The 19128-nt window shown below is 39.1% G+C and overlaps 1 protein-coding gene across 1 annotated transcript in view; it reads left to right on the forward strand.

Moving 5' to 3' along the window:
* The window catches only part of LOC120526451 (CD209 antigen-like protein D), a 51670-nt gene extending 42392 nt beyond the window's left edge, over positions 1 to 9278 (forward strand). Inside the window, exon 6 of the mRNA XM_039749618.1 lies at positions 8004 to 9278. Within this exon, the coding sequence (XP_039605552.1) occupies positions 8004 to 8163 (160 nt within the window). The 3' untranslated portion in view covers positions 8164 to 9278. The remainder of the gene's footprint in view (positions 1 to 8003) is intronic.
* Positions 9279 to 19128: the final 9850 nt, after the last annotated feature.

Genomic DNA, 19128 nt, shown 5'->3' on the forward strand with positions numbered 1-19128 from the left:
TCTACTCCCATCTCAGTCAGCTTGTCTCTAAGGAGCAGAGGTTGGATGGTGTTGAAGGTGCTAGAGAAGTCCAAAACATAATTCTTACAGCACCACTGCCTCTGTCCAGGTGGGAGAGGGATCGATGAAGCATATAGATGATGGCATCCTCCGCTCCCACCTTCTCCTGGTATGCGAACTGCAGAGGGTCGAGGGCATGGCGGACCTGTGGCCTCAGGTGGTGAAGCAGCAGCCGCTCCATGGTCTTCATCAGATGTGACGTCAGAGCAACAGGCGGAAGTCATTCAGCTCACTAGGACGTGATACCTTTGGGACAGGAGTGATACAAGATGTTTTCCAAAGCCTTGGGACTCTCCCCTGTTCCAGGCTCAGGTTGAAGATGCGCTGTAGAGGACTCCCCAGTTCCAATGCACAGGCCTTCAGCAATCGTGGCGATACACCATCTGGACCCGCTGCTTTGCTGGCACAAAGTCTTTTCAGCTCTCTGCTCACATGGGCTGCTGTAATTGTGGGTGGGGATGTCTCACCTATGCTGGTATCAGCAGAAGGATGGTTGGAGGATGCAGTACTCCGAGGTGAGAGTGGGTTACTGTGATCAAACCTATTAAAGAAGTTGTTCATTTGGTTTGCTCTCTCCACGTCTGTCTCGATGGCGGCACCCCGCTTCGAGCTGCAGCCAGTGATAATCTTCATCCCATCCCACACTTCCTTCATGCTGTTGTTCTGCAACTTCTGCTCCAGCTTTCTCCTGTACTGCTCTTTCGCCGCCCTGAGCTGGACTCGGAGTTCCTTCTGCACGCACTTGAGCTCATGCTTATCACCACCTTTAAAAGCCCTTTTCTTCTGGTTCAAAAGGCCCTTGATGTCACTTGTAACCCATGGCTTGTTGTTAGCATAGCAGCATACTGTTCTTACTGGAACTACAATGTCCATACAGAAGTTGATGTAATCAGTTGTGCATTCAACAGCCTCTTCAATGTTCTCACTATGTGACCCAAGCAATATATCCTAGTCTGTAGTTCCAAAGCAGTCTCGCAAAACTAATGTAATCTAATTATGGAAACTTATATCCTACCTCTCCAAAAAGAATTGTTTTTTTTTTGCAGAAAGTACTGCTTTATTTCACAAAAGGTATTGTCTGAAATGGTTGGTATTATCGTGCATGTGTGTGCTCCGAATAGTTGTGACAATTAATGACAGATTGATTATGGATGGCATTTTGCATAATTAAGAAACAAGAACTAAACAAAATTCAGGAATACATTTAATCCTATTTGTGCTTAGGTTCAAATTTATATCTGCAGTGTTTAGGGTCACAGGTAGGCAGTGATTAGCACAGCAGCACTGGTTGTAAGGCACGAAGCAAACATGGTCTTTCCTTAGCAGAGTTTAATCACACAGCCAATCAGAAAGATTGCTGCATAAAATCCACTAACAGAAGCCTACATATAAAGTGTCATTTTTGGTTTAATCTAGTTATTTTTTATAGATATTTTGAAAACAGTGTGATCTGGTGGCACAGCATAGAGTGGTCTGGGATGGAAAAAAGACATGGGTGTTATTTATTTCACAGCACATGAGGAATTGAATGGGTTTTTTTTTTGTCAATTGAGAAATATTTTTGATAAATTTTCAGTATTCAATGATCTTGCCTGATACTGCTGAAACATTGGGAACATGTGTGGTGGGAGAGTTGAAGCATGCATGCATCATGCAGTCAAGTGACATACATGGGGACAACATGCAAACCCCAAGACCCTGGCCCAGTGAGTCAGGAATGCAAGCACTACGCTCCCACTCTGTCTGCTAAAACCAGTGCTTGAAGTGGATATACATAAGTGACGGTACCCTATGCGTTACACCGTTGTACTAAAATACATAGCAAGTTGCATGGAAGCAGTAGCTTTGAGTGTCACAACATAACTTTTGTAGCTTCCTTATTAGAAATTCAGGCTCCACGGTTGAAGAATCTGAGTCCTCTTAGGAGTTTCCAACATAAAGTCAAGGGGCTTTAGGTTGATGTAGCACAATAAATAATCATAATGAAAGCCAGTATGTATAGAAAAGTATTTAATGATTTGCATATATACAAAGAGAATCATGAGCATGTATGAAAATAAACATTATATCATAGTGCACATTAGTATAGCAAGAGTTAAATCACAAAAAGGCCTGTGCCTGTATATTTTTTAATTTTTTTTTTTGCAAGATGGAAACCACCGATATTTCACAAGTCAAGGTCAGGTATTTAGAGAGAGGCTGACAAGCAGAACCACCCCATAGTTGGTGAATGTGAGCTGAGGACTAGAGATAATGGTGACATGAACTGGAAGGGTTCAAGGTGGGCCATGATGGATAAGATAGAGTGCTATGCTCATTAGGCTGGGAAATATTGGTGAAACTAATTAGAGGCAGGACCAAGGTAACGGGGAGCTGGGAGTCAGACAGATGCAAACTCTTGACAAGAACTGTAAATAAAAGATCGACAGCCTCAATCCTGGGTTCTCAGTTCATCTGAACTGAGGCTGTGTGTACATCATGCAATAAAGCTTGATTCTGCCTGCACATCCTGAGGTCTCCGAGTGCCTTCTTTGAGCAGCGTGTTTCTGCCACAACATATGCTAGAAAACACTGCCAGTATGAAGTGTGCAATAGTGCCAGTACTCAACAGCAAAAAAAGAGATGTGCTGGTACTTTGTACTGGCGAGTACAGGTCCACTTCAAGCACTAGTTAAAATATATATACAAAAGAACTTTAATCTGATTAAAATTAAATGTTGCCTATATCTTTAGTTCAGTTATTGTAAGCTACATGTTTTCCTAGCCTACCCCTGCACTCGTGTCCCCGATGTTACCGACATCAAGTTGCATCTTGCTTTGTGCCCTGTGCTGCTGGAATAATCACCAGTTCCCTTTGACCCTAAACTGGGCAGATTAAATGTACCCTTCAGCAAATGCAGGATTACATTTACACCAATAGCTTTTGTTAAGTTCTTGTCACTTGTTTGCATGCTATGCACATCCTTAAAATGTGTCTCACTAGCTGTCACACGATGTCCGGAGTACACCTGTGCATGATAATACCAACCACAGCAGACAATGTCTTTTACATAATAGTAGCGTATCTGAGATTTTTACCTTTCTATATTGATAATGTCAATTAAAGCCACAATTTAAGATTTTTAATTTCAAAGAAAAATATTAACAAGACAAAACTAAAAAATGTGCAAGTTTGCAAGGATCTCAGTACTTTGATAACATACTATATACAAACACAGTCAAAATCTCACCCCATGTTATTCTGTTACAACCAGTAGCCTCCATTGTTGACACCCTGTATGATCTGTTCATTGTGTTTTTCCCAGCATACCAAGGATGTTTTTTCCAATGTTCCATCAAGTGTTTGTCTTCCTTAACCCATTGCAAGTATGATCTTGTGTTTTTTTCCTTAATGGGAGTGTAAGTCATTAGGGTCTTGGTTGCCACATTCTCATTATAACATGAACATTAGAACAATCTAGATGAGAACAGGCCTTTTAGCCCAACAAAGCTCGCCAGTCCTATCCACTCAATTTATCCAAAATAACATCAAGTCGAGTTTTGAAAGTCCCTAAAGTCCTACTGTCTACCACAGCACTTGGTAGCTTATTCCATGTGTTTATGGTTCTCTGTGTAAAGAAAAACTTCCTAATGTTTGTGTAAAATTTACCCTTAACAAGTTTCCAACTTTGTCCCCTTGTTCTCGATAAACTCATTCTAAAGTCACAGTCTCGATCCATTGTGCTAATTCCCTTCATAATTTTAAACACTTCAATCATGTCACCACTTTTAATCTTTCCTCATAATTCAACCCCTGTAGGCCTGTAATCAGCCTAGTCGCTCTTCTCTGGACCTTTTCTAGTGCTGCTATGTCCTTTTTGTAGCCTGGAGATCAAAACAGCACACAGTAGTCAAGATGAGGCCTCACCAGTGTGTTATAAAGCTTATGCAGAACCTCCTTGGACTTGTACTCCACACATCAGGGCGCTGTATAAGCTAAAATTCTGTTAACCTTCTTTTAATGGCTTCTGAACACTGTATGGCAGTTGATAATGTCGAGTCCACTAAGACTCCTAAATCATTCTCACAAGGTGTACTTTTCAGAGCCTCCTCCAATCGATTGTGTATTCAAACTTAAAATTTTAACTTTCTATGTGTAATATTTTACATTAACTTGCATTAAATTTCATCTGCACAAATCTGCCCAAGCCTGTATGCTGTCAAAATCCCTCAGATGAAATGGAGGGACCCCCATAATTCCACAGATTCTAGATTATCTGCTAGTCCACATATCTTGGTATCATCTGCAAACTTATCTATCTTGTTACTTACATTCCTACTCAAATCATTTATATAGTATATTAAGAACAGTACCGACCCTAACACTAACCCCTGCTGGACACCACTCTTAACATCGGCCAATTCTGATAATGTTCCTTGCACCATCACCCTCTGCTTCTTGTGTCAGAGCCAATTCTGCACCCATCTACATACAACACCTTGAACTCCCACTTCTTTTAGTTTGATACCCAACCTCTCATGTGGCACCTTATCAAATGCTTTCTGAAAGTCCAGATAAATAATATCTCTGATCACTCTGATCATATTCTTTTGATGCTTCCTCATAGAATTCCAGCATGTTAGTAAAACACAACATTTCTCAACTGAACCCATGCTGACTGTTCTGTAAAACTCATGTTCTTGCCATGTGTTGCTCAATCTTTCCAATTTCTTCTGTTAATTTACCTGTGATGCACATTAAGCTTATGGCTTGGATTGGTTGTTTGGTTGGTTGATGGTTGCTTGGATCTGCCCATTCACTTTTTTATATAACAGAATAATATTTGTCATTTTCCAGCCTGTACTAAAAATATGTGTCAAGGGTTTCTATATGTACTCACTAACCTCCTTAAAAACTCGAGGGTAAATATTATGTGGTCCAGGGGCCTCATGTATAACACCGTGCGTAGAACTCGTACATGGCGTAAGCACAAAAGCTGAAATGTGCTTACGCACAGAAAAATCCAGATGCAGGAATCTGTGCATAATCCAACTTCCACGTTCTTCCGCTACATAAATCCCGATCAGTGTGAAAAGTAGCGCTTGTGCACGCGCTTTATGTAACCCCCCCAACTCCTCCCAGAATTACGCCTCTTTGAATATGCAAATGAATATAAATCACCCTTAAGCTCAGCCTTCTGTGAAAAGACAATGGCTCTCTGAATAACTAAAATACTGAGATGTATATGTGATATCATTTTTATGATGATAGGAGTTAAAGCACGTTATTAAACATGGGTTTCACGATAGCGCAGTGATTATGTTCGACCTTCGATGAAATAATTTATTGCAGCAGTACTCATGGGCGGCTCTATGTCCAATAGAGAAAGTCCAATGTCAGTATGGTACCTTATTCACGGTGGATGGCCACGTCCGTTGCGGACACTGCATAGCCGCCTCGTGCTCATGACACAAGCATTTAACTTTTGCCGAAATTTGTCGCTGCGTTTTTAGCTGTGTTATTTTCTCTTTCTGTTTTATTTTCAATATATATTGGCGTAGCCGCCACTGCAGTCCTTGCTTTTCTTTCCCCAAATACCCACTCACCACACAATCAGCTCTGTAATAGAAGTTAACTGTTTGAGCGCTGAATATTTTTTTCGAAAAACATATTTTCTGAAAAGCAATGGTATCACACAGAAATCAACATAAAACGTCTGTTGCTGCATGCTGCGGCTGCCAGTTTGCCAATAATGTGCGGCAGACTTGTTGCCAGGCTGTCTTTGCATGGCTGGAGCAGCAGCCGCAGCAGCAGTCACAGTCACAGTGCATTGCAATCTGGTTTCTACCTCTTACCATTGTTAAGTGGCAGTCCTCTTCGCAAACATTGGCGCAGACGTGTCGGCTACATGATTAGCTGGAGACCAGTCAGCTGAACTTGGAACCTCACATTCATTTTCGATCACAAGTCATAGTCCAGTTCAGAGATAATAGGCAAAACATAGCCAACGAAGTATTTTGCTTGACACATTCACTTGGATCTCTCGCCAGATGCCAGTGCCATTTTTGCTGTTGTTTGTGCCTTGCTACTCATATAAACGCAGGAAATCTCGATCAAACCAATGAATCTAACTTTCCTTCTAACAACGAGAGTCCAACTAAAACATAATGGTTGGTTTTGCTGCAGTTTACAGTTAATTACCATTGTGAACTCCTCGTTTTGACAAAAGTTGACATCAGCCCTGAAAGAGTTAAGCCATCTGTATGCTTAGAGCGCAAAGTTTAAGGAACACTGAAATATCTTCGTAGTACATGTTTAATTATTCTATCCTTCACAACACTCCCAGTGAAGAATATAGATTATTTAAATGAAGTTAAAGTTTTACCTGTATAATATAATAAACATATTTTGCTGCATTTCATCTTAAAAATGATATCGTCATCATATGTAAATACGTGCTTTATAAAGTGGCTCCGGTTGTGTAATATTATAACTGGCAAGTTTACAGTGGGGTGATTGTACTTATAAGTACAAACAGTTCTACAAGGAGCAATTGATTAAGTGCATTTAATGTTCTTGGGATGAAACTGTTTCTGAACCGCGAGGTCCGTACAAGAAAGGCTTTGAAACATTTTGCCGTGGCTGAGACAGTGTGTCCTTGAAGCTGTATACCGATAATTCTTTTTCCGATCAGCTGCTGCTGTGATTCACACTCAGATACAGTGATATAAACACTCCGAGTGGTGCAGTGAGAGTAATATGGAAAAAGATGATCCGCTGTGGCATCTCTTAATGGGAGGAGCTGAAAGAAGAAGAAGAAGAAGAAGAAGATGGTGCAGTGAGAATAACAACGCTAAATCGGTTATGGTATTTGGAATACTATGGCTATTCCCTGGACCATTATATTGTTACAAGTTAATTACAATCAGATGCGTTACACTAATAAACAATATGCGGTTAGTTTCTGTGTATTTATAAAGCCGCGTCAGGAAAATAAGGTGTAACCACACAGGAACAGTAGCAGTGCTTTGACGCTGGGTGCCGCCAGTCTGCAAAACCGAGCGGAGAACTTGCGTACGACAAGATATGAGGTACTGTGGAAAAGTGTGTGGCTTTACGCCAAGTGTAGGTTTTATACATCGCGATTTGAACGTGAAAAAGTTCTTACGCAACATTTCTGTGTGTACGCGCCGTTTATACATGAGGCCCCAGGTGATTTGTTTGATTTCAGCCTTTTTAATCTGAGCAGTACTTCTCACTTTACAATCTCCAAATCACTCAGTACATCCTTAGTAGACCCTTTTATCGCTGGGAGGTGATCCAATTGCACACATGTGAAGACTTCAGAAAAATGCAAGTTTAGAGCATTTACTTTTTCACTGTCTGAAATAGTAAATGATGTGAGTGGTTGAATATTCTGAGATGCCTCTTTCAGAACTGAATCTCATACTCGGTTGTTGCTGTACAGGTTCCACCATAAGTGATCTTAGTTGGGTTAGTGGGAACAGCAGATTCTAGTTATGGGCAGTTTCTCAAAATCTATATTCTTCTCCAATGACTTCTCCTTTTTGCCTGCCTAATAAAAACCTTATGGGGTCTCCTCGCCAGTGTTGATACAGTCTTTGGTAACATAGACCTTCAAGGTGTCTTTGAAACGCTTCCTCTGGTCACTTCATTTCCTCGATCCTGCATTGAGGTATGAGTACAGGACTTGTTTGCAAGTCACTTGATTAGGTTGTAGTTACATGCATGCTACTTTATGTTTTAATTTAATTATATTATATTTAAGTATAAGTTATTATAACTTTATTTTTTAACCACATTTGTAAATGAATAATTGGCTCTGAACTTCTACATTTTTTGCATATGAGAATAAAATGAAGAAAGATAAACAGATAATCAGGTATTGGCTTCAAAATCAGCAATTTTAACATCGTCACGTTTTCTTTTTCTTTTAATTCAGCTATTGGACAGAAGGACAGCCTGATGATTGGAAAGTCATTAATCCGACTGGAGAGGACTGTGTTCATTTAAGACCTTGGGCACACCCACTCAACACCTGGCATGATATACATTGTGATAGCAGCATAAAAAGAATTTGTGAAAAAAATGCAATTTCTTAAGTTGTGTTTAAGCAGATGCTCACTATAACATTAACTTCACAATCCATTTCTGTTTAGGTTTAATCACATGAGCTTGATGGACTGAATGGTCTTCTCTGATTTGGCAGTCTTCTTATACTGTTATATAGTCTCGGGTTATTGTTACCACTGCACCATAACAAAGTCTGCATGTGGATTTTAAACTTCTTTGTTATTGAATTTTAAGACATGACAGTTCACTTTTTGCAGTGTTTCCAGCAGCAGAGTAATTGAATACCCTAATGCATTGTTTATCAACTTTGTTTAGGTGATATGATGGAGCAACAGTGGTTAGCACCTCTCCTGTACAGCTCCATAGACTTGGTTTGGAATTCTGGCCCAGTGTGTGTCTGTGTGGAGTTTTCTTCAAGTATTTTAGTTTTGCTTCCACATCCTAAACACAAATAAAATGAGTTAATTGGTAAATGGTATTAAGGACTAGAGTCCCAATCCACTGTTGGTCCATTCTTTGCATCTTTATGGTGCTGCAAGACAAATTGCATCCCGTCTGCCTTGAATTAGATTAGAAGATTAAAGGATGGGCACATTAATATTGTTCCAAAATGGTAGCATGACCTCAACCCTAACCTATTTTTAAGGAAGAGCACCTTGGTGAAGAGCAAAGTGTTGTATGAAGAGAATTAGACTCATCACTAGAAATACCATATATTACATCCAACCATCAGTTTTTTGCATTCACTTATTGCAACTATGGATAGTGAGAAGCTGGATCCTGCCCCAGTGGCATCAGGTATGAGGCAAGAGCAAGCTCCTTAACAAGCATCGGTCCATTGGATCTACACTTTGCAAAAGTTTTTCAAAGAGACTAGAATTTCACCTGCTTCAAGATGAGAAAAATTTTAACAGAATCCATAAAGAAGGAATTCAAAATATTGAATGTGTATCTCTGTACTATTTAATGATTCCAGGAATACGGAAAATAATATCAGAGCACACCTCCCTGCATTTCTCATCCCACAGCCTGCAGCCACTGTTTAAGACACAGATCATTGAGCATCACTGAAAAGTACATCCATCCATCCATCCATCCATTATCCAACCCGCTATATCCTAACTACAGGGTCACGGGGGTCTGTTGGAGCCAATCCCAGCCAACACAGGGTGCAAGGCAGGAAACAAACCCCAGGCGGGGCACCAGCCCACTGCAGCTGAAAAGTACAGTCAAATTTTAATTTCAACAATTTATTGAACGTTAGGGATTTCTTAATGTTCATTAAATTCAACCAACATTCCAGAAATTGAAATTAGATTGTTGTTTGGATTAAAGACTCATCCTAGGTTGAAATTTGTGCTTCTCTGGAAAAATATTTTTGCAGAATATTTTTGCAGTCCCATTTAATTATATAGTGTCCTAAGATTCAAGACTAACTCATATAAAAAAATATGTATTTATTGTAAATGTAATTTTAAAAGTCTTTTAAAACTCCAGTGTGTCAGATTTTTTCATAATGTTTGGAAGACAATTCAATTTTTTGGCAGATGTTACGCCAGGATAATATAAAAAGATGTGTGAGCAGCATACCTCTCAAGTTGAGTGAGCCATTACAAGTGAACACACAAGTACACCTCACACAAGGACAGTCTCTGAGCACGGCATCAGTTGTAAGATCGGCTGAGACTGAGACAGTGTGCAGGCTACTTTGTAACTGTAAAATTCAGCTTTTTTTGTGGTTTGTATGGTTAAAGAGTGTATTAAAAGGCCTTATTCTTATATGTGAATTTCCATAAGCAGCTGTTCATAATTTGGGGTAATTAATGTTGTTGGAAGTATTCTGTATTTAGTTTCTACTATGTATATTAATTCTTTATAAACAATGTTAGCAGCATGAGTTGAATGAATAAAAATACATTTTTAATGTTTCATATTACTTACATAGCTTTTCTCATATTCACAGGGGATATGTTCCAAAACAAAAAATCATACCAAAATATTTAACATACACACACACATATATATACTGCTCAAAAGAATTAAAGGAACACTTTTTAATCAGAGTATAGCATAAAGTCAATGAAACTTATGGGATATTAATCTGGTCAGTTAAGTAGCAGAGGGGGTTGTTAATCAGTTTCAGCTGCTGTGGTGTTAATGAAATTAACAACAGATGCACTAGAGGGGCAACAATGAGATGACCCCCAAAACAGGAATGGTTTAACAGGTGGAGGCATTTTTCCCTCCTCATCTTTTCTGACTGTTTCTTCACTAGTTTTGCATTTGGCTACAGTCAGTGTCACTACTGGTAGCATGAGGCGATACCTGGACCCTAGAGAGGTTGCACAGGTAGTCCAACTTCTCCAGGATGGCACATCAATACGTGTCATTGCCAGAAGGTTTGCTGTGTCTCCCTGCACAGTCTCAAGGGCATGGAGGAGATTCTAGGAGACAAGCAGTTACTCTAGGAGAGCTGGAGAGGGCCATAGAAGGTCCATAACCCATCAGTAGGACCAGTATCTGCTCCTTTGGGCAAGGAGGAACAGGATGAGCACTGCCAGAGCCCTACAAAATGACCTCCAGCAGGCCACTGGTGTGAATGTCTCTGACCAAACAATCAGAAACAGACTTCATGAGGTTGTCTGAGGGCCCAAATGTCTACTGCGCCCTGTGCTCACTGCACAGCACCGGGAGCTCAATTGGCATTTGCCATAGAATACCAGAATTGGCAGGTCCACCACTGGCGTCCTGTGCTTTTCACAGATGAGAGCAGGTTCACCCTGAGTATATGTGAAAGACATGAAAGGGTCAGGAGAAGCCGTGGAGAATATTATGCTGCCTGTAACATCGTTTAGCATGACTGGTTTGGTGGTGGGTCAGTGATGATCTTGGAGGCATATCCATGGAGCGACTCACAGACCTCTACAGGCTAGACAACGGCCTCTTGACTGCCATTAGGTATCAGGATGAAATCCTTGGACCCATTGTCAGACCCTACGCTGGTGCAGTAGGTCCTGGTTTCCTCCTAATGCACGACAATGCCCGGCCTCATGTGGTAAGAGTATGCAGGCAGTACCTGGAGGATGAAGGAATTGAAACAATTGAATGGCCTTCACGATCCCTGACTTAAACCCAATAGAACATCTGTGGGACATTATGTTTCGGTCCATTAGGCGCCGCCAGGTTGCTCCTCAGACTGTACAACAGCTCAGGGATGCCCTCATACAGATCTGGGAGGAAATGCCACAAGACACCATCCGTCGTCTCATTAGGAGCATGCCCCGATGTTGTCAAGCATGCATACAAGCTCGTGGGGCCACACAAGATACGAAAAGCATTTTGAGTAGCAGAAATTAAGTTTTTGAAAAATGGACTAGCCTGCCACATCTTCATTTCACTCTGATTTTAGGGTGTCTACACAATTGAGCCCTCTGTAGGCAGAAAACTTTTATTTCCATTAAAAGACTTGGCATCCTTTTGTTCCTAAGACATTGCCCTGTCGTTATTTGTATAGATATCCAACTTCATATTGAGATGTATCTAATGTGTTTCTTTAAAGTGTTCCTTTAATTTTTGTGAGCAATGTATATATACATACACACCCTACTGGTATATTTAACAACTCTTACTTGAAAATAATTAATTGGCAGAGTTAATAAAAGCCTTACTTATTAAAATTATTCAAGACATACTGTATTTATTACAGATCCTACTCTTATTATGAATTAATGATTAGTATTATTAGTTAATAGTAACATTATCAATAATTTATAATTCTTAATAAAAATGTGTATTAAAATATGTAAAATAGGTGTTATTAGATAAGCACACAATAGGCTTGATTGAATGGCAGTATCCATCCTAAAGATAGACAAGAAGGACTGTACAGCTGAATTATGGTAAGATCCTTATTTTTGTTATTTATATTTTAACTTTCTTATTGAAGCAGTTAGTTAAAGCAGGAAACAAGCTAATAGTTTTCTCTATTGTATTTTGCTTTGTGCTTTTAATATATATATACAGTATATATATCCCTTAAACATGGCTGGCAGTGTCCACACTGAACTTGAATTATGGATGTGATTAATGCTTTGTTTTGAAAAAGATAAGGATCTGATGAATATGGCCCTGTGTAACTGAGGTCTGAGTTTTCAGTATCACAGATTTGTGGTAAACCTTGCTTGCTTTCTTAATGAGGTGAGTATCCTCATTAGCAGCTGCTTGCCTAAGTTCAGCTTTGTCCTCAACTGTCTGACTGGATTTCACTATCTGACAGATGTAATCATCTTTTGAAAGGAATTCACTGTGTGGCAACTGTGTATTTTTCAGCTTCTGATTTGGAACTTTCCCAATTTTTTTGCTAGATTATTGTTTTGACACAAGGTAACTTTAATAGACTGAACAATAGTCCGTTTGAGAGATAAAAAGGGGAAGGAAATGGAACTGGGCAAACACCAGGAAAATGCACTTTAATGTAGAAAAGTGTAAAGCGCTACACTTGGACAAAAAGAACATCAATAATAAATACAAGATGGGAGACACTGAACTACAGCAACCTCTGTGAAGGATTTGTTGGTTTATGTTGACACAAAGTTTTAATTAGAATTAAATTTAAATTAAATTAAATTTAATTGAAATTAAAAAGGCAAATATAATGTTAGGCTATATCATAAAAAATGTTTAATTTAAGCCAAGGGATGTCATGCTCAGACCATATAATGAAATAGGAAGACCACATCTGGCGTATTGTACACAGTTCTAGTCACCACACTACATGAAAGACATAGCAGCACTTGAAGCTGAGAAGAGCAAATCAACCAGGTGCATCCCATGACTTAAGAACATGTCCTTATCTGGATTAAATATCGGGAAAGCTTATCATTAGATACACAAATGGGTTTGATGGGCTAAGTAGTCTCCCAGAATTTAAGGACTACTTTGACAGACTCAGAGAATTAAACCTGTTTAATATCGAGCAGAGGATATTGCATGGGGACCTAATCCAGGTATTTAAAATCCTTGACAGCAACAGTCTTTCATCTTGAGGGTGAATCAGGTACTCAAGGACATTAGTAGAAATTAAGGGTAAGCGTAATTAAACCTGAAGCCAGGAAGCACGTCTTTACACAAAGAGTGATGGGAGTCTTAAAAAAACTACTGAGACATGGATTTGAAGCAGAAACCTTGGCAATCTTTAAGAAGATTCTGGATGAGATAGTGGGACATCTTAGCTATTAGCTAAACAGACAGGATTGTTGGACTGAATGGTCTCCTCTCGTTTGTCAAATTTCTTATGTAAGGCTGAAGTAATACTGTAATGGAAAAAAAGCAAGGTTTTGGTAGTCAAGGATTTTACATGGGAAATGCCCGCACTAAGTTGTGATTGCTTTAATCTTTATCATTCGTAAATGGCATACAGAATAGGCTAACATCCCAACTAGGATTGAGGGGGAATCCTTACCTAGCTGGGAGACCATTATGGAAGGACAGTTTGCTTGGTTGTGCATCTCAAATGGAATGGTTTATGTTCCCTTCCCCAGTAGGACTGAGGAAATAATCAATGGACTGGGGGGACATGGCATGGAAAGAACATTAGGTCCCCCAGTACGTTAGGAATGTGTTGTAATCCTGTGGCACTGGATATATATAAAAGAGACCACCTTACATCATTTGCAGAGTTGGAGTTGGGAGGAGGTGGACAAGACTTGCCAAAGGGGAGTGGAAGAAGAGAAAAAGGATGGAAGAATTGAGTTGGATTGTGCTATACTATACTATGCTTATTTAAAAATAAGCCTACCAAAGTATTATGATAAAAAATAACTTTATTTGAACCTGGGACATGTCTTTGGTACATGTGTCTGGTGTTTGGGCTCTTTGGTGCCCCTAGTGGTCACACATGTTTGAAAAATGTTTTTCCATACTTCCAGAGGCCTCTCTTCTTTATAAACGTCCACATATTGGTTGTAAAGGAATGTTTCACTCTTGTCATTTATGCCATGGATCTTGATTGTATGTTGCACTTTGGGAAAGAAGTAAAAGCTTCTAGTGTTTGGGTAGGTGACATATTTTCTCAATGTTTTTTCAGACACAGGAAAGCCTCAACAGTATGTATATTTTTGAAAAATGTTAACCCCAGTAAAAAAATGCACATAGAGTTAGAGTCTTAACAGCCTTTGTAAAGTTTTGGTACTTGTAAAAGTTAGTGTCTTTGTATTAAGTTTTATTCACAGTTACATTAATGCTCCCCTGATCTGACGCTGCTAGCTTTCAAATAAAGATGTGGTATAATGAAACAAGTCTGCTTTTATGTGCAATTCTTTTCTTGAAATAAAGCGCACATGTTTTGTTGATTTGTTAGAGACTCAAATCAAATGTACATCTACTCTCTCTATATATAAAATCCCATGCCTAAAAGTGCAACAATTTTATGTGACTTTTTATGTAACACTTTAAATTGGGCTTATTTTAAAACCTACATATATATGTTTGGTATCATTCTTTTCAGAGTTTATAAAAGTTTAATGTGATGTTGTTAGATTCTCAGATTCTTATTCCGTTTTTAAATTATAAACAAAAAATATCAAGAACTTGCGTCCCGTGAAACAAGACTTAACCAAGAGTGCCAAGAAATTTAACCAGGGCCATAAATAAAAGACAAAGAGTAGCTCAGCTGCTGTACAGGCTTTTAAACATTCAAAGCGCCATGCGAGATGCAAATCACGCAGCACGGCAGCAGCAGCAGATCGAGCAAAGAGCAGGTAAAAAAACCCTGTATTTGTTTCCCATTGTATCACCATTTAAGAAGGGGTTTCAGAGGAGCGACCGTGTCTCTTTTCACAAGACTGGATGCAACTGGGGGCTTGTAAAATGGCAACATCTCGATTACGAAGCAGCAGTTGTTACCCCTGCACCAGCGGAGCAAATATATGTAAGACCGTCACATTTCCAGTGTGAAAGACGCAAACACACACATGCATGCAAACATCTTGGGTTTCAGTTTTCACACACTAACAGCAACATGCAAATTGAACAATTAGTTTTTCTTTGGTTTTATTCTTGAGCTCACTTTTGTGAAAATGTTTATTTGATACTTGGACTTCAGTCTTCACACATTAGACACTTCATGTCAACATTTTGTTGCTATTATTATAAATAACATAGGAAAAAAATCTGTTTTAGTTATGTGTTCAGCTCCTACATTTATAGAGATCATTGTAGACATGGAAAACACATGAAATGTATGTGTTTCAAATAACAATACATTATTTCCCTATACAATTTCAGACACCTCACTCCCAGATAAACAGACTTCAGCTGTGAGAATTTTATGTGAGACTTCAGCTGCCTCGCCAAGAGAGATGGGTGAACAGGTTGCCTGCCTGCGACAGATTGACACATTTGCAAAACAAAGGTGTTATGAGTGCACAATGAATGCAGTGATGAGTTGGTGCAAGTAAAATTAAGTAAAATTAATATTTTTGCAGGCTTCAGTGATTCTAGTGTTAAGGAAATGCTTAATCTACATGGTTACCTACATTCTGTAGTTTCTGAACAGAGTTCCCCACTTATATCTTAATTCAGGTGAAGTTTAATGTTCAGGTGGATAAAGTGTTGTTTCAAATGGGATTGGTAGTGCTGCTACCTTACAGTAAAGAGACTAGGGTTCATGTCCCAGGTCCTCCCTGTATGGAGTCTGCATTGGTTTCCACTGAGTTTTCTGGTTTCCTGCCATAGTCCAAAAACATGTTGTTTAGGTGAATTGGCAATCCTAAATTGGCCCGAGTGTGTGCTTGCCCAGTGATGGACTATCCAGGATGTGTTCCTGTGCTGCCTGGGAGAGGCTCCAGCAGACCCCCATGACCCTATTCTGTATAGAGGGTTAGAAAATGACTGACCAGAATTATACATAAGTTCAACTCTACTGGAATTTCTCCTTTGGAATGTCTTTTTGTTTCTGAACTACTTTTGATGTCCATTTAGATAGATAGATAGATAGATAGATAGATAGATAGATAGATAGATAGATAGATAGATAGATAGATAGATAGGAAAGGCACTATATAATAGATAGATAGATAGATAGATAGATAGATAGATAGATAGATAGATAGATAGATACTTTATTAATCCCAAGGGGAAATTCTTCTTTCATTTCATTGCAAATTAATAAATATTGTCATGTATTGTTTTGTGTATTTATTTTTTAAATATTAATGTTGTTCTTTGTGTTATTATTACTTTTCATCATACATTTTTTCTGAATATGACATTGTGATGCAGAAGCGTGTCCACAAAGCAACTTGCAGCTGAGACTGGCACAACGAAGTATTTAAACATCACAGTTATATTATAACTGGGAAAAGCTGAGAATGAAGGCATTTAAATACGAGGACTTACTGCCAGTCGTTAGCACGTGAAGGGAGGGGGTTACTGTAGCTCCTTATTCTCTGGCCATCTCCTTGCAAATAAAGACACGTGCATCAGTGCAGATGCCATTTTACACATGGCGCTTTGGTCAGGCACATGCGCCATGCTCAGGAATCTGGAAAAAGACAGCAAGGAGGGGGAAGATTTTTTTAAAGGAATTGAGTTCCTGTTGGTTTAAGTCTTTTTTTGAGTTTGTCATTTTTGAAATCGCAGATGTACAAAAGCAGTATTGGTTTTGGTGTTATTGTTTCTATTGACAGGGGTTAGGTTTAGTTTGGTCATGAGTCATTTAGGTCATTTTCCATCTTAGGGGATTACAGTTAGTTTTGTCCTGTAGCAGTGTAGTCCGAGAGAGAAATGGCTTTTGCTTTATAAGATATGGGACATTGTCCGTTAGGGGTCAGTTAAATAAGTTAGGAATAGAGAGGTGTTCATGAGCCATAAGTAATGAGTGAGTGGGCTTTGTGTCTGGCTGCTTGTGTGGAGAGTAACAGTCTCCGATTAGTCAGTTCCGGCTCCTGATAGTTGTGTAGTTTGAGGAGCTAAATTATTTAAGACTACTTTAGAGCTTTATTTCTCAAATAGAGGATAAAGCCATATTTTTGAATATTTTGTCTTTTTTTTCTTTATTTTCTTTCTTTTTTTTGTTTTTGTTGGATTATTATTTTTTTTTTATTCTGGTTTGATTTTTCTCCAAACAGGTAATAGTATCTAACATATATATTTGTTGCTTGTATCAGCAGCTATGCAAAATTTGATTACTGACTTGTTGGGTTTATTTGACTTTCATCACATGAACGGGCATCAGCGTTTCATCAGGAACTGTTTGTGCACAGGTTTGTCTGCCTTTACTTATGATGCATGATGTAGTGTCTGATGTGTGTCTGATAAATGTCTGTCATCACAGCTGCCAGCATACAACGTTCACAGCTAGCATCAGTTTTAAGTAAAGGAGGACTTACAATATGACACATTGTGGATGTAGTTTTCTTGAAGTTAATGCAACTCACTTTCAATGTTTTCACATACATGACAATGTATTTAAATGCCAGAAAAGCAGTCCGTTTTCTTTGCAAGTCCACATTGCTGCCATTAAGTACATGTATGTGATTCAGCATGTGAAGCAGCATTTAGCTGTGTATCAAATTGTATTTTTTCTCCTAAAAGGCACCTCATTTAAGGCTAAATTACACATTGCATCATTCCTTCAATTTTTGTAAGCCAAAGTAAGTCCACCGTTTTTCCTCTTATTTGTATACATTGTCGGGTCAGCAGTGCCTGTAAAAAGATAGTGAGTGAACCACCTTTAATTTGTGGCTGGATCACTCTGTCCACTGTGTCTCACTTTCTCCATATCAAATTCGTGCAAGCTGTGTATCTCATATTCCAGTGTATGAAAAATATTGTGATGCAAACAGTTTCAAGGTTTGGATCTCAGATTTGAGGCTCCCCATCAATGGCTGCTCTGTAAAGCTCTATGATCTGCCTCGTCCTTATTTTAAATTATGTTAGATTAGACTAGATAAACTTTATTAATCTCACAGGGAAATACATATGCATAAAGCAACAGAAACATAAAGAAACAAGGATATAGACTCACGGGACAGATAATGTATCCAATCAAACAAACAAAGAAACAAACAAACAAATTAATAAATAAATGTACATTGTGTAGAAATTTCAAAATGAACTTAAAGAACACATCAGGAGGAACAATTGATTTGCCTGATAGCAATAGGCAGGAAAGACCCCCAGAGATGCTTCTTAGCACACCGTTGTGGAATAAGCCTAAGGCTAATAGTGTTCCAAGACAGCACCTCCTGGAGGGGATTTTTCATGATAGCATTACATTTTGCCACCATCCTCTTTTCCACAACACCTTCTAGTGTGCCCGTGGTTTGCCCTGTGATGGAGCAGGCTTTCCTGATAAGTTTGTTCAGGTATTTTGCTTCTTTTGTGCTTAGGTTGCTTCCCCAGGACACCTCAGTGTAGAACACCACAGTGGATACTATGGACTGGTAGAACATTTCCAGAAGCTCGCTGAACACATCAAACACCTGATTCTCCTTAGCAAGTCCATTCTGCCCTGGCCCTTCTTGCACAGATCTACTGTGTGATCAGACCAGTTCAGTTTGCGGTTTATGTTTAGCACATGCTTCACGCAGGGTGGGCTTATGGAGTGTGGGGGCCTGTGGCGTTTTGTGGGGCCCTTCCTTTACAAATTCATAGCATTACAAAATACTATGAGTTCAAGTACACATCAACTTCAAGATTTCAGACTTACGCAGAGCAAGTAAACAACCAATACAGAGTCTGAAGAATAGAAAAAAATAATGACTTACTCTCTGAAATTATGAGAGAAACGTATGCTGAGACAAAGCTTATACCTTCAGTTATCCATTGCTGCACAGATGCCAAGTAACCATCCATCTATTATCCAACCCACTATATATCCTAACTGCAGGGTGGAGCTAGCAGTCTCTCAGCTGTTTCCCCTTCTGTAATGAGGCTGAAAACAGCATTCCAGATGCCAATACTCTGCATAAAGACTCTCCTGAAATTCCTCA

The sequence above is a fragment of the Polypterus senegalus genome, chromosome 3 (assembly GCF_016835505.1).
Source record: "Polypterus senegalus isolate Bchr_013 chromosome 3, ASM1683550v1, whole genome shotgun sequence".
Classification (NCBI taxonomy): domain Eukaryota; kingdom Metazoa; phylum Chordata; class Cladistia; order Polypteriformes; family Polypteridae; genus Polypterus; species Polypterus senegalus.